Raw genomic sequence first — 24,316 nt, forward strand, 5'->3', positions numbered from 1 at the left:
GTGTCCTGTGTGTGTATCTTACACGTCAAATGTACACGGCGTGTAGCAATGTGTTTACAGTCTACAGAAAGCATCTCTACTTGCATTGTTTCACTCCGTATCGAACTCGAGAATCCTAAATACAATGTTCATCTATGGATTATTTAAATTAAAATTATCAGTGCATTGCGCTCTAGAGACAGGCAGTTGACAAGTTATTAACTAAAAATACCAAACAAATAATACCGAGCCCCGCTTGCGCCGTCGCTTGAATGCGCTCACTTGTACAGAGACAGGATAATACGGGTAAAATTGGTTCAATGGGTTTAATCGACTAATTGGGATGATGGACAATGGTTAATGGGATGTGGTGTGTTGCGGGGGGAAATGTACAGAAAATTACAAATGTTCAATGACTTTGCTTGTTATATACAAAATACGACAACGACGACGGTGACGACGACAACAACAACAACGACACGACAACGAATTTGAGTGTATAAAAATATGCATAATACACTTTACATTGATCTCCAAAAAATTGTTTTTCATTGGATTTTTGTGTGTTTCGACGAAACCGACAAAAAAGTCTAAATTCGTTTTTCTTACCATCTCTCGTTTTCAGTATTTTCAGTATTTAAGTATTTGGAATAAGGCGTCGCGAAGTAGTCTAAATGTGTATCAAAAATGTACAAAATTCTTGGTATTGTTACTTTTTACAATATTCGTTCGTATTAATACATATACAATTTTTGTTTGCAATTTACAAGTGTTTCGATGACGTTTTAAAACAATTTTATACACTTACGTGGTGGAAGGGGGGTTAGGATTAACATTTTAATATTTTGCCGCACAGCGAATGCATTTCAAGCTTCGCAGGCAGAGCAACAAGCGCTTTCTGTATCTAACATAACAAAGGCAAATTTTCCACCTGATTTTGTTTAGTGTGAAATTTGAGAAAGCATAATGTCGATTTAAATCATATTTATACATATATCATACATTAATAAGGTGGGCTAGCAAACGTAAAAGTGTGGCGGAAAATGTTGGAAAAAGGTTGGTTTATTTGATGGTTATAGTTTTAAAATCCAATCATTATCAAAGGGACTTACTTGGCTAACAGGTTCTTTTAGCTGGCACCCAATGCATCGAAATCCTCGTAGAGATCTTCGATGAGTGGCCGCCAGCTAATATGTATAAAATTATAAATACATGCGTGCAGTTTAAGAATAGAATATGTATGAGTTACTCGCAACTTAAAAAAAATTTACAAAATATAGTATGTATACATTTTACAGTGAAACATTTGAAAAAATTACATGGTTTACATGGTTTGTAGTTTGGGTTTTTTTATACAAAATTTTTACATAGTGCAAAAGCAACGTGAATGGGCTGAAGAGTCGTTCATTTGTGGTTGTATTTCTGGATGTATTTGTGGGTTTTTGCATCCGAGTGTGCGTGAGGGGGCGTGGGCGTGTCTTGTGTATGTGTCTCTGTTTTCATTGTGTTTCGGTAGCTGCTGGCTCCAAAAACAGTTTTAGTCTACATTCTACACTAAGTGTGGCTTCTGCTGTTTATCCCTCGTATATATGTTTATGTTTACTTTAAATGGTTCCTCCGCTGTCTACACTTATAAATTCTAGGCCTATTCATGCAGACCGCTCTCTTCTACATTCTTCATTCCTCTTCAGTTGTCCTTCTTATCAATTTACAGTCGAAACATTAATCCTTTACAAATAGACTTGCTATATAATCATTAATTTATACAAAGTTACAACGAAAATGTACGCAGACAAAATTGTTTCCTTGACATTTTTACTTTACATTCATTGTGTTTGCTTTCTTGCGTTTTATAACGCTTTAGCTTTATGGTTTTTCTTCATCTCTTTGTGTGTTTCTTTTTTACAAATTAAATATGCGAGCGCATTGTACAAATATTTTGAAATCTTCTTTCGTGAGAGTGTTGTTATTATTATTCTTTGTTCGTAAAAATACAAATTTGTTTTAGTTTCAGTTTCTTGCTGTTTTAAAGTTTTGCGTTTTTTGCTTGCCAGTCGCTTTTCTTTTCTTATCTTTTGTTTCTCTAGCTTGGCGTGTGTGTTTATCTTTACAAATCTCCGAGAGCAGCTCCATTTATCGCTGCTTTTTTCAATAAATTAGTTTACATTTATATGTATGTTTTTGTTTATGGTATGCTTTAGCTCTACAGCTCCTAATAACTATACTGCGATTCGAGAAGGATGATCCATCCATCCTTTGACTGCCTGGTTTTATTTGCATTTGTTTTCTCTCCAATCTTCCTGTTTCCCTTACAGCACACCATTGGCAGTGGTTGGGGGTCCAATGGGTCCCAAGCCGCTGTTCACAGCCCCTGATACCACCGAGGATGAGGATTCGGAGGCATCCGGGGAGGAGGGCTCCACAATCATGGCGCTGCCGTTCTCCTGCACCGAGCAAATGGTGGGCGAGGCCAGGCTGTTGGTGGTGCTAGTGGTGCTGGTGGTGCTGCTGCCACTGGCGCAGGCGGTCACCGAAGTGCCACCATTACCGCTACTGACTGCCGCCGCTGACGAGGATGCCGCCGTCGGCACTCCTCCAGCGCCAGTGCCCACTGTTATTGGGTTGGTTATCTTCATGTAGTACTTCTCCAACTTGGCGTTGATGTGCTTGCCGTAGGTGTACTTGCGCAAGGCGGCCATGTGTGGCCGGATCTTGGTCATTAGCTTCTTCAGTTGCGTCGGCTCCGAGACATCGATCATCTTTTGGACCACATAGTTGGCATACTGATCCTTCATCATCACATGCAAGGCACTGAAATGATTGTGTTATGAGTTAAAATGTATAGAGTTGCTAATTCCCCTTCACTCACTTGTCGTTAAAGGTGCAGACCTCGTCTATGAGGCCAGTACGTTCGCCACGAGTGGCATGGGTGACGCATTTCTCCACCACATTCGAGGCGAATTTGTGTTGCGATAGCACCAGGACCTTACCGCGCACGCTGTTGATCAGAATGGACTTATCCTCCTGCTTGCCGTGTTCTACAAAATAAATAAATTGGATATAAGTTTGGTAAGCCATTAAACGATATAAATAAAATAAATATGATTTAATAAGTTAAGTTCTTAGATAACAAAGATGTTAAATGTTTAAAGTTATTGGTTGGGAATAGTTTCAGATGAGTCGCCTATAAGCTAGATATCACTTACCTAGCACATGCTGTATAACATAGTTGCCGTATTGGTCCTGAATCAGCTGCTCGGTGTGCTCGTGCAGTTCGTCCAAAATGGGCGTGGTCTGCTCGGCGGTGCAGTGCTCGAGGATCCGCTGGATCACCCGGCAACCGTACGGATGGGTGCTCAACGAGTAGACCTGCCCCTTGAACGCATTGATGATGAACTGCAGTGCGACGGGATCCACGCACTCAATGCACTTCTGCACAACATGGTTGCCATTCTGATCCTTGACGCACTTCAGAACATGCCCGTCCAGTTCGTGGACAATCTCCTGCTGCTGCTCTGGCGAAATGCTCTCCAGGGCCTTCTGAATCACCCGGCAGCCATACATTTGCAGTGCCAGCTGCAGCACATGACCCTTGACCTGCATGCCCAGCGTATTCTTCTGCTCGGGCGTGCCAAACTCGAAGAACTTCTGGATGACATAGTTGCCAAAGACATCGGTCATCAGGCTGTAGGCTGCGGCCAGAATCTCACTAAATACCATTTGCTTCTCGGCGGCCGTGGCTCGCTCCAGTTTCTGTTGGATGAAGCGCGAGCCGTGCTGATCCTGTGAGAACTCCACAATGTGATTAACGAGATCGCGTAGCTGAAGGTTGGGATACCGCTGATTGCGGAAATCCTCGAGTAGGCGAGATCTGCCCGGCTGTGGTGCCCCGCCCACTCCGCCGGCTGCTGCTGCCACCGCCGCAGCCGCAGCTGCTGCTGTGGCGGCCACCTGTCGCGAGTTGGCCGCTGCTGCTGCTGCTGCCGCCGCTGCCACGGCCGCTGTGCCCGGAATGGCCAGGTGATTCGAGAAGAGCGAGCTATTCGAACCGAACATGTTGTTGGCCGCCGCTGCCACTGCGGCCTGAGCAGCCGCTGCAGTTGCCGGCAGACCAACGGCGGCGGCCAGTTGCTGCTGCTGCTGTTGCTGTTGTTGCTGCTGCTGCTGCCGCTGGCGAGATTCGGCACCTGGAGCCCGACTGCCGCCCAGCAGACAGGACTGCGCCGACGGCGGCGGCGTTAGGGGAGCACCCAGCGGACTGGCCGAGGCATTGCCCGCACCTCCGAGCGCTCCGTACGCGCCACTCGCTCCCGGCCACTTGCCACGCGCTGCGGCGGCTGCTGCTGCGGCTGCTGCCGCGGCCGCCGCCTGGGCCACCGAGCTGTTCACCGCATTGGCCACATTGGCCGCCACACCACTGCTGGTGTAGTCCATGGCCGAGGGACTGAAGGCCGAGGTGCTGCGGTCAAAGGAGTCGCGGCGACCCGTCAACGAGCTTGTGTTCAAGGCGAGGCCTGCAACAAATGAGCAAAAGAAATAAACATTAGTTAAATTTTCTACTTTTAGAGGTATGCCTTTTAAAAATCGAACAACTGAGAAACAATTTATGCCTTTTAATAATCGAACAACTGTGAAACAATTTATAAGCTCAAAATTGCTGGTTTAAATACAAATTTTTTTAAGAAAAGTGGTTCCCTTAGGTCACATTTCTGCAAAGCCATTTAAAAAAAAAAAAAAAACTTAGTTACTCTTAAATTTTCTAGTAATTTTCGAAGACAAAGTTGCATCACATAAATACCACAAATAGTGACAATCAATCGTCAAATGGAAAATCGAAAACCCATTAACCTGGCCGTACTTTCAATTCAGTTTACAGTCTTCAGATCCCTTGGATGCTGGTGGACCAGATATAAAACTCTGACGCAACTGTACCATTATCCTGACCGCTTTGTAATGAATCGAGAGAAGCGAAACGAGAGGACGCGACTTTGATGCGCCTGTAAAACTTAATTGCCCGCTTCAAGGCGCAGCTGTTGGCTTAGTTTTAGTCACTTGGCCATTTGGCATTTGCAATGTAGAAGGGGATAGCCATGCGAGTGTATCCTCTCCCCTTTCTACAGCATCCATCTCTCTAAGCCATAATGTACAGCATTAATGGGGCGAGCACATGAGGCTGTCTGCTTGCAATCTCCAAAGGAGATGTAAAAGGATACAAGTGGGCGGAAACAATAAGTGGATGTATAGTAAGTAGTTGGGTGGAAGAAGACGGGCCGGTGCCGGTGCCGGTGTCAACTTGATTGATGTTGTAATCTGTCACTGGCATTTGATTTGCCATCTAAGCGGCAAAAGGGAGTATGGAAAGCGAGACGTTGAGAGATTTGGAGGCATCTCGTTTTCGTATTCCCAGCCAGCGAGCGCAATGATCCGCAAATGTGCGATTCGGCGAAAAGCGAAAGTTCCGGCTGTAAGCCTTCTTCTCGACCATAACAAATTCCTTCTCAACCCCAATCTTTCAGTTTCTCTGCTGCACTGCAAATTAATAGCTCAAATTTATACTGAAGGGGCGGTGGAAAATACACCATAAACGTGGCCAGGACACATTAAGTTATTTAACTACTAATGCAACAACAGCTGCGCGAAGGGTTGCAAAATGCCCAGCTGCCTTCAGGTGAGTGGGTGGGTGGTTTTGGGTGCTTGAAAGCCTTGTAACCAACTCGAGGAGCGCTTTCCGAGGGAGTGCTGTAAATGTCAACACAGTGTGCGCCATTTGTTGACCGAGTTATTAAGCAATTTGTTGAAAGTTGCGGAATGGTGTTGGTAAATAATATACAATGTATGTAAGTGTTTGTATCTCAAAACTAAAGTGGAGCAGTGTAAGCAGGTGTGTTCACTAAATCGATAGTTAAAGTAATGTAGAGAAAATGTCTCTCTAGAAACTCTGTTCATTTATAAGGATAGTTATTGTTTTTGTAACATATAAAGACGATTATATTTTTTTTAGGAAAAGGGCTCTTAAGTAAAGTTTTCATTATTTTATAAAAAATTAACTTAACAAGAGTCTGGTTTTTGTCATATATATAGATGACTATACATCACATTATTTAAATATATTATTTTAAAATGTTCAGCAGACTATACAAAATGAAAGAAATAAATATATATAAACATTTAAATTTGTTATGTAATCTGTTTAAGCTTTAGGGATGATGTGATTTTGAGACTCTTAGCAATTCCACGCAATTAAAGTGCGGCTGTGTTTCTGTTACTTTGAAGCGGCTCTTTAGCACTAATTACATTTCATATAATGCCCCTTAAACCGTTTTTTTCATAGCCTACTTAACAGCGCTTACAAAGTTGCCCGAGCCGAGAATAGTTTTAACACCCATCATGCCAACCAAAACCAACCCACCCACCGACCTTTCTTCTTTCGCTCGACATTTAAATGACTCGCAGTTTTAATGCGTTTTCACTTTTTTTCTCATTGTGCTGAAGGAGCAACGAGAACGGGAATAGGAGTGAGCGAGACGCGTGCATAATGTGCACGTGTGTGCATTTATAATTCATAAAATCATTACATTAAGCTAAGGACGAGCGGCAATGTATCGTCTCTTTCCATCTCTTGTAGTGCCCTCTCTTTTTCACCACTCTCGGGCTCTCTTTCTATTTGCGGAACGTGTGCATAAACCACAGAATGTCGCCAGCAATAAACTTGGCGTCTTTTAATGCCACCCACCGCCCACGCTCGTCTACCCACAGACAGCAATAGATACTCGTACACAGAAAAAAATAGTTTCAATTCTTTACTTAATTCTCCAGTTACAGCTTTGCTATGGAAACAAGTAGTATTGCCCTTCAGTTTTTTTCTGTATCTCAAAAAAACTTATTTAATAGTTTTCTTATATTAAAAAGAGTTATTTTTTACAGGCCAGACATCTGTTTACATTGGTAACTTATCTTGGTGGCATTTCATTTAATAAAAGATTTTTTTTGAAGATTTGTATTTAACAAAGCTTTGTTTATAATCCATTATTTTGCTAGCTCACTTAAACGTTACTTTTGCATTTGTTTTTTTTTCTCTGTGAGCTACATGGCTGCAGTTTCATTTGGCAAAGTGTCTCCCCAATGGAGGGCTGCTCTTACTCTGAGTTGAATTGAGTTGAGCTGAGACAGACGGTCGTGGGGCAGCCTCTGAATTAGTGGAGAGGGTGGAAAATGGGACCTCCGAAACACCACCTTCCGTTGGCATTCCGCCCCGCACAAATTGCATGAATAATTCCCTTTTAAATTGTGCATACAATTGTACGCACGCAGCACCCTACTGAAACCCAAAGCCCAACCAAACGCAGGCCCAGAAATTAAAATAAACAGACAGAAAACACACGCCAAGTGCAGGCAGTCATCGAAACCCCCCCCCCCTACTCACCCTCCTCCAAAACACTTTCCAGGATGCAAATTGTTTGTGTTTTCCCGCCGTCTGTATTTGAAATTTAGTCTTTACCCCCTTTGCCTTTCTTCTACGTAGAGAGACGCCAAATTAGTTGCAATTTAAATGCAAGAATTACAAACTTTTTACACTTTTCCCGCTGGCTGTCATTAAACTAAGCATTGCATTTGGGATTTTCCATTTACTGGCACAACTTTTGGTTGTAGGTGGCAATTAAATTCTGGCAACTGTGGCAGACAGATAAAAAACTTTAATTTCACATCGATGACTGTAAATTTGATTTTTTTGCAAGTATCAATCATCATTACGATTTTAATTAAAGCAAGTTGTATTATATAATTCAATTTGAAGGAAAAACGATGGTGTTTTGAAATTTTTAGCGTAACTAAAGAGTTATTATTATAAATAAATTATTGTAAATTTCTACTTTTTTAGCCTTAGTTTCGTTTTATCGGCGTCACGTATACGCAGTGTGTTACACACAGTTGATTATTATTACGATTTTAGTTGTTTATTATATCCTTTAAGGTTAATTACCCGTTTAATGTGTAATTTACAAAAGAGTCATTGTAAGTTTCCACTGGATAGTGTTTTTTCGCCCGATTCATTTGATTTGCGTCACGCATACGCCGTGTGGTACACATCATTGAGACTTTCATTAAGCGTAAACCAGGAACACCTCCCGACACCACAGCAAGTGTCAACCGTGTGTGCTGCATGTGATCCTGCCCTTCCTTTTCAACCTTCCCCTTGTCCCGTCCTTAACCAGCGTGTTCTGTTCTGTGTAAGCCAGCATAGCAATTGACATTTTACAAAATAAACGAATTCATTTGCACAAAAGGCTGCAGCAGAAAGGAGGAGAAAAGCAGCTGGCTGGCTGGAAAACAATGTGCTGCATTGTATGCAGAGTGGTTTGGGTGGGTGGTGGCTTCGATGGGGAAGGGGGTGGCTTTCACTTTTCACCCAGCACACAGCACCCCTGTGCGATGATGCAATCACATGTTGCCAACATGCAAAAGGTGTACATAATAATTTGGCAGGCAAAGGAGGATGTTCCTGCCGCTATTGCTTTTGCTCCTGCTGCTGTGCTGTGTGTTACCCTCATTGTTTTCAAGGCAATGGCAATGGCCAAAATGGGTTTGGCGGTTGCAAAGTCAAGCAGATTTCCATCCACATCCACCCATCTTCTTTGAGCCAGGCCAAGGCGCATTAACGTTTGTAATTGCAGCTTATCTCTGACGTAGAAAGCCCCCCGCTGCTGCTTCTGCTGCTGCTGCTGCTGTTCTCCCTTCAGTCAGCCACTTAAAACAATATAATCTCCATTAAAAAGCCTTTTTGACATTGCACACAGTCAGGCGGCAGTTAGACAGCTAGACAGATAGTCAGCCAGAAAGAGGGTACGGGTAACGAGGATGTACACTGTAGTACACCATACGGCATCGATTGCACAACATAATGAGTGGGTTGCTGCTGATGATGCAGGCTGCAGTTGTTAGTGGGGATTTGTGCCAACGGAGGACAAACTGTGGGCGTCATGTGCTAATTGTAATTGAGATGCGAATGGCACGAGCAATGGTTACACTTAAGGCCATAATGTCAAGATGTTTTTTTAAGAATATATAAAACTCTTAATAAATGAGATAATAAAATGAAATCCTATTTAAATGTTTATAGGCCTTGACTTGAGTAAGAAATTTATTTAAGTAATAACTTTGGGGAAAAAGAATCAGATCAGCTCGGTAACACTTGATGAACCAAATTAAAAACAAATTTAAATGCTTATAGGAATTGTAGATTCCAATTTATACAGTTGTTGAACTGATTATAAAAGTAGTTTTAGTAAAATTAAAAATTTAAGATCAGCAAGTCGGTTGATGTGGCTTCAAAGTTACAAGTGATATAATCTACTTGATATTTACATTTAAATTAAATTAGGTCCCTAGATAGTTGCGTTTAGATGGACTTTTTCCCAGTGCACCCAATCCAAATTGGTGGAACGACATGTGCATGTGGATCTGTGAATGTGGCACACTCCTCGAGAGACCCTTAGCCTAATCACCTGGCATCATCACGGTGCTCCACGCAAAGCATGTCAGGACTTGACTTGCGGTCTCGAAAACGGATTTGATTCGGATTTGGGTTTTCACTAGAATCCGAAATGGATTACTTAACTCGAGGACTTTTGCGGATCGAAGCCCTTAAAGCCCATGTAGCTTAAAATTTGCAACGTAAAAAACATTTTCAGTTATAAAGGCGTCGGCAAAAAAATTAAAATACGTAATCACTCATACGTCATGTGGAACAACAGTGCGGAAGAAGAGAAATCTGGAAACTTCATTAAACTGCCATATGAGGCAAAATGAATTAACGACATAATAATGCCCAGCTCCCAGCTACCGACCGTCAGACAGGTTCGTCGACTCCCATATTCCGGAAAATTGTTTCCGTAAATGGAAAGAGCGTTTTTGCATGCGGTCGGGAAATAAAACCGGTAGGTGGAAAGCGTAATAATTGATTTCGCCTGATTGTTAATGGAGTTAATGGAGCTGTCCACGTCCAATGTCTGTTATTCTCGTGTATGTCGTACGGTGTTTAAGAAACTTTAATGTTCCACAAGCTGCGATTTAAGTTTGTGGTGAAAATCATTTATAAAAAATTGTGTAAAATGTAAAAACAGTGTCCAATTGCCCTTCAAAAAATTTAAGATGGCCTGCACTTTCTTCCCCTCAAGAAATTTGAGTGAACAAAGTGTAAACTTTATTGGCTCTATTGCTGTTATTAATTGTAATTTAAAATTCCATAAATCAACAAAAATTTTACAACACAGAGATATATGATAAGCCATTGTCAGCAATTTGCTTCTAGAATTTGTACCTTTTCTCTTATGAATTGTAATTTTTGGGCACACACCAACTTTGTTTGGCAAAATCGTTGGCAAATTAAAAGTTTGTGCGTTTAAAGGTAGAAATAATTTTAAAATTATGTACATAAAAAAAAATAAAACACAAAAATAAATTGTTTTTTTCTTGTTTATCAATCCATGTTTTCGAATATTCTCAGCTTGTTTCACAATATTGTAATACATAAACTAGTGCAACTATAAAAGTTTTTCACAGTTCAACTGCAAAAACGTTTTTGTAACCCTTTTCCCTAAGTTCTCTGCTTGTGCATGGACTTTTCCACCAACTCATCGCGTTACGTTTAACATTGCATGAGTCAGTCGTAGAGAGTTTTGCAGTTGTTGTTGTCGTTTTCGTTGTTGTTGCATTACAGTTGAAGTTGAAAGTAGAAGTTGCCGGAGCATTGGCAATAATAACATTTTGCGTGCTTGCATGCAATTGTTGTTAGTTTTCTCCTCAATGGCTCTTCTGTGCATTAGATATGTATGAAAAACAGGAAAATTTACTGACACAAACAGTTGGTTTTCATTGCTTTCCATGGCGTAATGCATTCTGGACAAGGTAATGCTAAATTCATGTATGCCCTGTAATTGCAACTTGGGGAGTGCTCTAAATGTTTTGCTTTGGGAATGTGGAAAGGGCTTTAGTTTTACGAAAATAAATGTAACATAATGCCACATTCTTTAAATACCCCCAACCTAACATACCTTACAATTCAAAATTAAGAGCAGCATAACACGCAAAATAATCGAAACGAAAATTTGAAATTATAAATTGCATAAGTATTACTATTGCTTTGACTGGCAATGTAGCTGACAAGTTGCAACAACTACCCCCTTTATCGCCTTCTGTGTGTTCTATTATTATTATTATTCAGACACATTTTCAAAGGCATTTGGCAACCTCGCAAATTTGCTGTTTATGAGCTGAGATCCTTCGAGCACAAAGAGAATTGTTAGATAAACAAAGATTAATTGCTATATATACAAACTTGACGCTGTACAGGGAGTGGATTTCATTGAATAAGTAGATGAAGTTGTGCCACACTTTACATTAATTACATTTACAAACAGTGGGCGAAACAAACAACGATTCAGTAGTATTTTCTAACCTGCAGTTACTGACTGTGATAAGATTATTTTAATTGGTTAATGTGTTTTGATAATTTTTATGGTTACAGTTAAAAACAATTGGCTAACCAGATTTTGCAAAGGGTTAAAACATTTCAACAAGGAACACTTTTGATTAATAAATATTAATTATACGCCATGTACTCCAAATATAAGATCATTCTGAAAACTGCAGTTACTAATTGATTAGATTGTTATAAAGGGTAAACTTTAATGTAGACAAGAGTAAATTTAACTAAATTCGAAAAACGGCTTTGGTTAATAGCTACCGTAAACATCACATTTTTGTTTTAATGATAGATATTACGTATACGTCATATATAAATGTATATAGAGTATACCCTAAAATTTTATGTTATTTTGATACAGAAAATTGCTGCGAGTGATATGTGAATATGTAGAAGCGAAACACTTACCTCCGACACTGGAGCCATTCTGCTGCGAGTAGAGATTCTGTTGGGCCGTTTGCGGCTGCGGCTGGTAGAGCTGGGGGCCCTGCGGGGGCGGGGGGACCAGCACGGGTGGCGCCCGGGGGCACCAGAACGGGGGGCGGGGCTAACCAGACGCATGGGCGTCCCGGTGCGGGGTCCTCCCATCAGCAAGGAGCCGGTGTGATCGAGGAAGGCCGGGATGACCTGCACAGCACAGTACGGTAATCACGGTATTTTGTATTTTACACGGTTCGTTTCGGATTTCGTTTTTTGTACAGAGGGGTTAGAGTTTTTTTTTTGGTTGTTTGTTTGTTGGTTATGGAAGCGTGTTGTTGATGATGTGAGTATAAAAAAGAGAAAAGAAGAGAGACAGAGCATAAATATACAACGTTTTATGTTCAAGTTTCTAGTTATAATTACAATTACAAGGGAGCTTTACATTATGATACACTCTTTAAATTTACACATGTACAGTTGCATATTGCTTTGGTTATATTTAGGTAATAGCTAGTTTTAAGAACTCTAGTTTAAATAAAATTGGAAAAGATCCATATTGCTGAGATAAGTTAAAATTATTTTAAGAAACATATTCACAGTCCCTAGCTTGTGGTAAAACATTTTTGTTTATTTTTATATTTAATACTTTAAAATTTTACATATAAATGGGTTGATTGACGAACGAATTTCCTATACTAAATGTAACAAATAGACAAAGTTTGCTTCTTTAATTAGCAGTACTTTACTACAATCAATTGACAATCAATTGAAGTATATCAAGGGGACAAAGGAATTGTTTCCAAAACTCGACATCTATATGCATACAATTAGACACCATTATAAGTGATTTCAAAACACTAATGTACCCTAGTGTACAGTGTACGCTCCATTGTGTCCACCTTTCACGCAGTAAACTATGCGGGATGGCCATTATCATCCATATGGGCTATGTATCTCACCTGATACGGCTGATTTTCGGCACCCTGCTGCGAGGGGGTGAGGGGGCGGCGCGGCTGCGTGCCCTGCTGCGGAATCAGATTGCCCGGATACATGCCCCATGGCGCCACGCCGTAGTATTGCGGCATCTGGGCGGCGGCAATCATGCCCATGTAGGGGGCAGCCTCCTGTCCCGGATTGATAACGTAGGGCGTGGCCTGCTGGGCGGCATAGGCCGCATTCTGCGCCTGCTGGGCGGCCAGAAACTGTTGCGACGCCGCCGCCATTTGCATCTGTTGCTGCTGCTGCTGCTGTTGCTGCTGCTGCTGCGACTGCTGCAGCGATCCGTTGGGCACGGGGGCAGCACCCACTGCCGCGGCAGCACTCGCTGCCGATGTGGCAGCTGCTGCGGCTGCTGCTGCGGCCGCCGCATTTGTGGCTACTGCTGCAAGGCCTGGATTCTGCGAGCGGAACAGTTGCTGTGGGGAGAGAAGATGGCAAGGTTAGTTATCACGTAATTGGGTTAAGGGTTAAATGCAATCAGGCTAAGGGGAGGGGACCTTAAAGGTGTAAGTACCTCGAGTTGCTTGTAAGACAGAAAACGTAATCTTGGTAAGTGAACATTTTCAAATGAACTGAATAAAATGAAACCGAAAATAAAATCTAGAATTTAATATCGTTGTGTTATATTTGGGTTTAAACTACCATATTTGTTAAGGATTTTCTCCTACTCGTTGCAACAAGTTTAAATTGATCATAAATAAACGACCCAAAATAATAATTGGCGAGTTGACATTTTCAACATACGGCACTGACTGAGTGAAATGTTCTTAATCATCTTGAAAAGCATGTCGCTGTTTCTGAGACACCTTAAAAGCATTAAACATTATCACTCCTATTATTTTTATTAAGAAAGTTCAAAAGCATATGGACAGAAAAAGTGGAAATGACTCAAGCCAATCGCAAAGCAAAGGAAACCATCATCAGATTTGTTTTGGCTTACGCGAAGCTCTGACTTAATAGGGCGATGAAACATGTCGTGGCAGCCACGACTATGACTATACGTCATATCGAGTAACCGTTCCGTAACCGTAAGTATTTTTGTCATTCGTAATAACCTGGCAGCAGCTTCAGCTTCCGCTCATGTTGTTCTAGCACATTCGCACACGTCGTCTACGGGTAACATGATAAAGTGTTTTCAATTGGAAAATTAAATCAAATCCAATCAAATCAGTATCCAGTATTTCCGCACACACACAGTATGCAGAACTGAAAGTGGAATAACAAGGAGCTAAAACGGGGGAACAACGCATGACTGGGTGTTGTGTTTCTCGTTTTGTTATACTCATGGTCTTGTCTTTACTATTTTTTTTTCCATTTCATGTCTTGCCTGCTACGATGTGGTCATATCATCACCAGTAGCAACAATCTCTCAGGCATTCAATAAAAAGTGAAACAGAAGTCAAAACTACATCCATAAATTGCGAATGTTACAAATTCTAATAGCAAAATTTAAGGTTTTAATACATGTCATGTAAAAATCGTCATAAACCTATGATTTTTGTAACCAAGAATGTAAATATCGATTAACTTTAAAGAACTCTATAACTACCAGCACTAACCATACAACATATAGACTGGTCATTTCATACGACGCATTTGGACACAAAAAAACGGACCGCGGAAGGTCCACCGCTCTCACAGCAGCAGGTCCATGCACTTCGTGTGCGTTCGGGTTTTTTACTCTCTCATTCTTATTCTCATTTTTATGCTCGCGCACTCATTGCACGAGTTCAGTCGTTCAGTCGCAGAGAGGCGCTTTTTGAAGAAGGCTGTCCTGCGCTTGAATTCGTCTTTGTATGTATGCGTGATCATGCATTCTCATACACGGGAGCATGTGTGCGTTTATTTCATTTCGGCGCATCAAGAATATTTTGTCTTTTGCCACTTTTCAAACTTGGTACCCTAAGAATATGGGCGTATTTACTATTGGGTTATGATATAAATATTAATATTATATGTTATAATATATTTTTTTAATATTTCAGCATCCATTTTATTTTTGTTTACAAATTCAAATCAGTGGTAGCAGTAAAATGTTTTACATATATGTATGTATTCGAATTTATAGAAATCAGTCCACTGAGATGGGAACAGGGCATATCGCAGTCGTGTCACTTGAAACACCGACTGCTCTTCAGTGGTTGAGAAAACTTCAAACTAAATCAGTTCTTGTCGATGTTTTGCGAGCGGTTGGTGGCTGCATACCCTACCGACGATTGCTTTTAAGGGGAGCGGGCTTTTAGGACACTTGTTTTAAATGTTATGTTAAGTGATCTTTGGTTGATTTATTTTTTAATGATTCGCAGTGTTACTATAATTGTCTTTAAACAAGTAATAAATAATAAAATACTTTTTATATGTTTGAAAATGTAAATGAAACAAATATAAAAATCCACATTTTTTTAATGATAATAATTTATTTTAATGATTATAATTTAGATTATAATTGTACCAATATCTTGAATTTTAACAAATTGTTTAAAGACAATTATAGTAACACTGCGAATCATTAAAAAATAAATCAACCAAAGATCACTTAACATAACATTTAAAACAAGTGTCCTAAAAGCCCGCTCCCCTTAAAAGCAATCGTCGGTAGGGTATGCAGCCACCAACCGCTCGCAAAACATCGACAAGAACTGATTTAGTTTGAAGTTTTCTCAACCACTGAAGAGCAGTCGGTGTTTCAAGTGACACGACTGCGATATGCCCTGTTCCCATCTCAGTGGACTGATTTCTATAAATTCGAATACATACATATATGTAAAACATTTTACTGCTACCACTGATTTGAATTTGTAAACAAAAATAAAATGGATGCTGAAATATTAAAAAAATATATTATAACATATAATATTAATATTTATATCATAACCCAATAGTAAATACGCCCATATTCTTAGGGTACCAAGTTTGAAAAGTGGCAAAAGACAAAATATTCTTGATGCGCCGAAATGAAATAAACGCACACATGCTCCCGTGTATGAGAATGCATGATCACGCATACATACAAAGACGAATTCAAGCGCAGGACAGCCTTCTTCAAAAAGCGCCTCTCTGCGACTGAACGACTGAACTCGTGCAATGAGTGCGCGAGCATAAAAATGAGAATAAGAATGAGAGAGTAAAAAACCCGAACGCACACGAAGTGCATGGACCTGCTGCTGTGAGAGCGGTGGACCTTCCGCGGTCCGTTTTTTTGTGTCCAAATGCGTCGTATGAAATGACCAGTCTATATGTTGTATGGTTAGTGCTACCAGTCAACATATTTAAGTTATACAATCTACATCTTTCCATAAACTTTGCATCCACTTTGATGTAGCTCAAGAATTAATGGCTGGCTTTTTCATTGCAATTTCAACGAATTTGGAATATTCCCCAGGAAAGTCAGTTGGCATAAATTTGCAATCCCCTTGGACGCACCTGTAGCCCTATCCAGAACATCAGGATATACATATGCATAACTTACACCCATACACAGTACAATACTCCCTCGATGGAGTGTCTCCTGTCAATTGTTTACATGGCGAATTGAAGGAAAAGCAAAACGAAGTCGAGAAACCAACTGGGATAACATTAAGATTAGGGCGAGTGCACAACAGCGAGGCAAGTGAGGAAAAAGAAATCAATGTGAATTATTGATGAATGGTGCAGAGGGCAGCAGCAGCAACAGAAAAAATTAAACCAAACCGAAAAAGGGCAAATAAAAACGAAACGTGGCAAACACAAAAAAAAAAAGAGATGGCAAAGTAAAATAATAATAACACGCAAAACTTTTGGAAAAACAATGGGGGCAAGGTTTTCCTCGCGAAATGTGGCGAAAGCGATAAAAAGCAAATATCATGGCCTGCATACTTTTGGGCGCGTGATGCGTGAGAACAGCACTCAGAATTCGGGAGTCAGGGCTCAGGACTCGCAGTCCACGAGCATGAAATAATAATCAGAAGCCAAATAAGCGTTGAAATCTGAGCCATCGGTTGCCTTGGCCCCCCAAAAGTCCTTCTTTCCATTCCCAGTTGCCAACTTCTTCCGCGCGCTCTTCCCTTTACGATTATTAAAGAGAAATTGAAAACAAAGGGCATGAAAGTGCGTGAAACAAGAGAAGAGTCGTCAAGCAGCTCAAAGAAAGTTGAAGAACTTATGTAATTTCACGCCCGTAAAGTATGCAATGCTTTGATTTAGTTGCCAAGGGAAGTGAGTGCGTCTCCCTAAGGAACTCCCCCTTTTTCATAAACACTGATAAAAATAATGTAGAAAAGCAATCTTACAGGTTTATATCTTAAATTTAACGACCCACCGAAAAAAATTAATTTAAATGTCATAAAAAAAATTCAGTACAAATTATTGTATCTTTTTTTGTTTGTTTGTTTCTTAAAGTCTTAATTCAAGGTAAAAAAGTTAGGATATATATAAAATAAATTTGTAGTTTTCAATGCTCTAATAAAATCTTATATTTAATAATTTAAACATTGTTTTCAAGCTTTGAATATTTTAAAGAAAGTCAAACTCTTTTCAAATTGATTTCTATCCCTTTTTTTCTAATACGTATTTTTTTACCACAACTTTGAACTTCTGTTTTAAGACGAAAACTATATAAGCTTTCTTGGATACGACTTTAATGGCCCTATAAGTTTTAAGTCCCACTACTAACTGCAATACCCTGTGATTTATGCAAATGGCCGGGTCAGTGGCAAATTTACGATCCGCACATGACACACTCGGAGTTATTGTCCTTACGCTAACATTACTCAGGACAGGGGAATTATGGGAATTATGGGGCAAGGATTGGCAGTTCAAGAGCAGATTGGCAACAAGTTGGGCAAGATGGGGGAAAAGCAAGCCAGCAGCGAAGTTATTATGGAAAATTTAGACCAAGTTTCATGGTGTTGTGTGGCTCCGTTTTTTCGCTTCCTCTGTTATTCACCCCCTGATTTTAACAATTTTTTTTTGCGTTTTGCGTTCGTTGGCATTCCGAACCCTGTGTGCTCTGACATTTTTATTTCATTTCATTTGCACATTACAAGGAGAAGGGGGGAGCGTGCTTAATAAGCTCCCTGGTGTACAATTTTCAGCGCTCGACTCGTAATGGAAATTATAGCTGATGTCATACACAGGGGAAATGCCCTGACTGGGGTCGCCTTTCCACTTCTCCCACTATCTCATGCAGTAAGAAAAAATGTACTACCGAATGGAATGAGACCTTTTGCTAAGTAAAATGTTCTAAGTTTCAATTCTTAACAAAATATTTAATGTTAAATTAAGTTAAAACAAAATAATGAAAACGAAAGTTAAAAATGTTAAAGAATTCCGATTTCTTTTTCAGCGTGTGTTTCTGTTTCAGTTTAAATTTGGGACGGAAATCGAGTAAGAAAACATTAATGTCATATTAAAAACGACTTTTTTATAAGAAAAATGTAATAAGTTATGAAATACCTTAATGAAATTACTAAAAATTCCTTTAGAATTTTTAACGTGTGTTTCTGTTTCAGTTTAGAGATAAAATTTATTATCGAATAAAATAAGATATTTTCTTAATAACTAAATTGATCTACCCTTCAATTCGAAACTTATTTTTAAATGCCATATTATAATTGCAGTACATTAATGACAAAAAGTTCATAAAACCAAATGCTAAGAACATTTGTTATAAATTCCGCAAAATTCCTAGTTCTTTTTCACCGTGTGTTGCTGTTTCTGTTTCAGTTTCAGTTCTGTGACGCCCTGCGAGTGAAAGTGAGTCAACTAACTATGGCAATATGCCCCGCCCAACTTGTTGCAAGTGGGTCGCCAGAGGCAGGAGTTCGTTTGGTGGAGTTGAGGGTGGCAGCTTTTAATGCTGGCCTCGGCTTTAGCCTGAGTGGATTAGTTAGTCCGGGAGTAAGCAACTGAAGCAGGTGGGGCGCACTCAGCTAGTTGATTTATAATTATGGCCGGGCGAAAAAGCAAAAAGGCAGCAGGAATACAGCAGTGGCAACAGAAAGGCAAACAAAGCGCTCGAGGACCTGGCTAACTGCCTACCTCACCTTGTCTGCAAAAAAGCGGGAAAGTTTCAAGTGCCGTATACACAAAGTTGTTCGGCTTGATTTGCTGCAATTGGAGTGTTTTCTGTTTCTGTTTCTATTTCGGTTTCTGGTTTTTACTTTTTCTGTTCTCCATTATTTGACATAGTTTTTTTGTTAGCGATTGACGGAAATTTCCTTAAGTGAGATTTTTTTTTTTTTAAAAATAAACATTTGATAAAGCTTTTTCAAAATAGTTTTACTTATTTTAACCCAGAAGTTTCCGTTTTTTGTGGGCGTAACTTTTGTTTTTTCAGACCAGTGCTTAATATAATTGATTTTCAATATTTCTCAGTTTGGATGGGGAAATGAAAATGGTTTGCAATGTATTTACAGTTAAAAAATCATAAAAGCGATTTTAAATCTGGTTAACTTTTATTTTATTTGTTTTGTCTTATATAATGCAGAGCCCTCAAATCGACCAAAAATGGATTGTCTTTGTACTACTGTAATTGAACAACTAAATCTGAAAAATCAGCTAGCTCTAAAGGACACTTGATTTAATTTCCTATTTTTTGTCATTTCCTGGTTCAACTTAAACTTCTTACTGGCTGGCTCACTTTCCCCAGCTGATGACTTGAGATGAGTGCCATTACTCACGCTCAATGTCTTTGGATGGATGACCAACCCAGCCCCACCCACTTTCGTCGTTTTTGCAGAGCACTCATAAGTTGGCAACTACTTCAGCTGAGATGCGCTTTAATTAAATATCAATTACGCAGCCAACCCTTCGCAGTGGCTCAAGCTGAAAAGCAATCAATTAAGTGTGCTCCTCGAGAAAGTGTCCATTTTCCACCCCCTAATTTCCTATTTTCCCCACCCCTTAACCCCCCTTTTATTTTCCCCATCTGCATAGCCGAGCAGAATGAGTGCAACTCAAACATTTGTAGTCTGTGCTAAGGCGCAATAAAAACAGAACGCAAATTGAATATGAATGATGGAGGAGTATAGTTTAGCTTGGCTGGGAAATAAAAATGGGGGGAGCAGGGGCAGCACCCACAATCGTTAATGAAAGGACAGTTTAGGGGGCCAAAAACGGGTGGTTGCGAGTGGGCGGTCGGGGTCCTCTTGCACAAACGACTTGTAAACAAAATTAATGCCACAAACAAACATTAGCGCACTTTCGGCGTGTTCTGCTCGCGTTGTGTGGCTCATTAGGCAACCACCCACTCACACATTCTCGAGTATATGGAGGAAAGTGGTAGGAAAAGCGCTGGAAAAGCGGGGTGAAAAGGGGAAAAGTTGGATCCAATAGAGTGGCCAACACGCTGACCATTAAACCGAATTACTTAATGACTGCACGCGTGTGCTTTTGGTGCCTACTTTTAGGCTCGGGACACACCCACAAGTGCACAGAGAAGAATTAGGCATCTTATATAAGTTCTAAACGGTTTATACTACTTTACAATCTTTGAATTTTAGACGAAGAAGTTTCTTTTTAAAATATCTAAATATCTTAAAACCATGTCAAATATTAATTTTTTAAGAAGTAAGTATCGCAAACTGAGATTTGATTTTTTTAACTATTTATTTCAGTGTACAGTTTGACTTTCTTTAATTTGAGTTTCGGCATTCTTTTTGTGCTGCTGTGTGCGTGATTGCTGTTTGTATATTGCTTTTTAATTTTCCTCGTTACTCACAATTTCCAACTGAAACGTGAGCCACAAAAGGAAAAGCCATCAAGAAAAATGGGAATGGGAAAAAAGGAGGCGTAGTCGACAACATTGTAGTTTCTATTTACGCCTCAACTTTCCCATATATTTCATAAGTTCTGTGCAACTTTATTCCTGCCGTTTTTTCTTTACTTTGTTTCTGTTGCTCCTGTGCGCAACCTTGCAGGAATTTCATATTTGCCACACTTTCCTTGGTTCCTCCCATAAATTCCGGGCACTCAAGTATATCGGGGTGTAAAGGGAGTATTGAAAAATAGGTAAGGCCGACTTATGTTACCTTACTCAATAATGAAAAGTTCAGAAATCGATGCCAAACTTATTGAGGGAGGCGAATTAGTTTTACAAAAGTCTGGCAAGTCAGTTTCTCAAGTTGGCCATTTAAGAATACTGTTGAAAAATATAATCACTTTTGGGACTGATTAGTACCAAAGATTCAATTTAAAACATTAAAATCCCTTATTAAGGTTAAGTTCCCCTCTTGGCCACATTTACTATGCATAAGTAGGATTTCAGGGCCATTTTATTCCCCTACACACAAGTTGATTGTGTAAAATCCAAACCACTAAAGAACCCAGCCCACCGACCAAACCACCGAAATGCGCTCCATTTCCTCGGCAGTGTTATTTTATTAATGAAATTACGCAATTTCCTTTTTACGTTTGGCATGGCTCGGTTCACTTTGCTTTTTCTTTATTTAATGATGACGCAGAGAAGTGAAAATCGCAGGAGAATGGAGAATGTTCGGTAAATGTGACCTTAATTTGTGCAGCAGCGGTAAATACAATGTTGATATATGGATTGCAATAAAAAGTGGAGAATCTTCATTTACATGAAGAGCACATTTAAAGTAAAATATGGCCAAATGCCGCAGGACAAATGTTCGATAAGCGGGGTATTGAGGGCTCGGGTTCAAAGGGAACTTCAAATTACCACAAAGGAAAGCCTCTCCTCTTCTCCTCGCACGAATCAGACATAAAAATGTTTGAGGCAAATGAAGCCATAAATGCGCAATCACAGAATTACATGAAATGTTAAGGGAGTCGAAAAGGAAGTGTTCCCTGCCAAAGTGTTTATTTATGCAGTTTTTATTTCAGCAACTTCTCGACGGTCAAGCGTTGTGTATACGCAACGTGGAACGGCGGCCAGGGAAACTTTCGCCGTCAAGTTTAATTGCCTTGCAAATTGCCAAGGGAGTAAAAACCATGCAGATCCCTTTGAATTTCATAACAAATTGGTGCAAATTGAAGCGAGTTCTTTCGCTTTTCTTCTCCATTGTCTTGCTGCCCCTGGAAAAGTTAGACTTTTCGCCGGAAAACCGACGCCCATTAAAACTATTTGCCGTTACAAACAAGACAAGCTGGCAAAAAGAAAAACTAGCGGGCGAGCGAGCGAGAAGAAAATTCTTGTGTGTGGCAAACATTTTTGGGTGACTGTGGGTGGGTGTGATGGTGGGGTTTTGGTTTTCACAGCAGCTAACTTTGATTGTCTGGCCAGCTTTGTTGCATTCCTTTGGCTGGCACACACACAACTATTTGCTCAACTATTATAAAGTCAATTAGGTTTTTTCACGCCCTTTTTTTGGACAGGGGAGTTTCGAAATTGTAAGTCGCACTGTAAAGAAGGGTTTTATCGGGCGCTGATTGAATTAAGCCAGTTCTTTTGCTTTGGGGCATGAATGCACGTAATTTCAATTAAAATCAGGCATTCGTAGGAGAGGCCCCGCATTGGTGAACAACGAACACCTGCAGAGTGACGTCGGTGGCAACGGCAACAACAATTCGAGCATTTTTCCGAGCATTGGGCTTTTCCAGCCCGATTGTCCCGTTTGACAATTGCTTTCTGATGGCAGGGAAAATTGCGCTGACAGCATTTCAACCGAAAAATAGAGTTTGGCGAGCAGACAGGCAAGTGGTGGGGCAATAAATTGGCCTGTTCCCGAAATGACAGGCACATACAAAGAGGCTCGAATATAATTCCAGAAATTTATAATTGAGTTTCAATTAATTGGGGTATTTTTGTTGTTTCCTTTGGCTAGTAAAAGTATTCTGATTTAAAAACGACTTTGCAGTAAATGAAGTTTATACCAATAACTTTCGACTTTTTAATATTTTTTCATTTTCTAATTTGGACCTTGGCAAGTGCTTAATTAAACTGTTTTACCTACAAGCTTTAATTATCTTTCGCCTATCAAATAATACTACGTTTATTTGCTTTTAATATTGCAGAAAGCCACTCCAATTGGCCTCGTTCTCAATTCATTTGCTCACTTCCCGAATACGTGACTTCTCCGGCATCAACACTTCATCAATACTTCCTCTTTGGATTCCACAAACTTGCTATTAATTGACAGCAATGCTAGCCCCCACTTTACTACTCCTTTAGATCCCTCTACTGAACTGCAACATTGGCGCCATATTTTTTTTTTGGTTATGATTGCTACGTGCTTGGCGTATTAAATTCAATTTCATGCCCGACTTGCCTCTCAAATTAACTGAAAATCATTAATTGCTAAGCAAACCAACTTTGGTTGTTTGGGGAGGGGGAATAATAGGGGGAAGACTGCTGTCTGCTCGTCCTTGTTCGCCTTGGCCTTCGGTGTGTTGCTGCCTACTGCTAATTGCCGGTAAATTAGTTTCTATTTGCAAATTAAATAGCCCACACCACACCAACTGTACAAACTGTCAAACTCTTTGATTGACCGCCCGTCTGCAGCATTTTCAAATTGAATTTCCATTTCAGTGGCCATTTTCCCATTGGCCGTTGGAAAATCTGCTTAAAGCTCCGCATTAAGCTTGCGGTTCGGTTCGGTGTGGTTCGTTCAACATGGACGAGGAGCGTGTCTTCCGTGGAAAAAGTAAACAGAAAGCATGCGGAAAAAGCGCAAGAAACTGGCCACGCCCCCGCACTGACTGCGCCCTTATCTCCACGACACACACTGGGGCTCCTTGTCAGCAACAAAAATCGATAGCCTGATTTTCAACGGCAAAAAAAAAGGCAAACAAAAGGCAAACACACGTCGTGATCAGGAAGACGAAGGAGTGAGCAGCATTTCCCATCGCATTCACCCCCTCACTCGTTTTTCCCCGTTTTTGAACTAGACGACGGCCACAAAAGTAGGCAATGTTTTGCTTGCATTCACGTCACAGAGTAACAAAAAGTTAAAGGTTTATTAAAAAGCACCACAACTTTAGCCCGGCATACATTGCATTTACTTTATAACATCCTCTTAAATAATTTTTTTAACTATTATATTATTAAACATAATTATAGTTTAAGAGGTTTTCAGTAGATTAATCCTGGTCAACTAACTAAATGTTATATGTTTTTGACTAATTAAATTTGTATGTAAGAGCAGGGACCTTAAAATATCTATAACTACTGCTCTACTTAAATTGATTTAAATAGATAACGGCTATAATATTTAACCATTTTTCCTTTAAGATCAATATACATTTTATTTTTCAATTTAACTTTATTACTATCCTAGAGCTACAAGTAGATTTAAACCTATACGTTTTTGCACTAATGACACGAAATAAAGGCATGGATAGCTTTAGCGGTTTAAATTAAGTCTTTCAATCTATTTTGCAAAAACATTTCCTATTTTTCCCGTGCACATGCCCTGCCACACCATACACTTTTAATATGTGCCCTGGCGCTCTTTAGGATTCCAGCCCTGTCTAGGACATAATGAGTGAGCTGGC

The 24,316-nt window shown here is 40.0% G+C and overlaps 1 protein-coding gene across 1 annotated transcript in view; it reads right to left on the bottom strand.

The window, feature by feature from the left end:
- Positions 1 to 1,968: 1,968 nt before the first annotated feature.
- The window catches only part of LOC108142892 (maternal protein pumilio), a 183,684-nt gene continuing 161,336 nt past the window's right edge, over positions 1,969 to 24,316 (bottom strand). The window contains 7 exon segments of the mRNA XM_041709015.1: positions 1,969 to 2,790; positions 2,849 to 3,017; positions 3,186 to 4,493; positions 11,870 to 11,963; positions 11,965 to 12,000; positions 12,002 to 12,088; positions 12,841 to 13,296. Coding sequence (XP_041564949.1) covers positions 2,289 to 2,790; positions 2,849 to 3,017; positions 3,186 to 4,493; positions 11,870 to 11,963; positions 11,965 to 12,000; positions 12,002 to 12,088; positions 12,841 to 13,296 — 2,652 coding nt within the window. The 3' untranslated portion in view covers positions 1,969 to 2,288.

The sequence above is a fragment of the Drosophila elegans genome, unplaced genomic scaffold, assembly GCF_018152505.1.
Source record: "Drosophila elegans isolate 14027-0461.03 unplaced genomic scaffold, ASM1815250v1 contig_468, whole genome shotgun sequence".
Taxonomy (NCBI): domain Eukaryota; kingdom Metazoa; phylum Arthropoda; class Insecta; order Diptera; family Drosophilidae; genus Drosophila; species Drosophila elegans.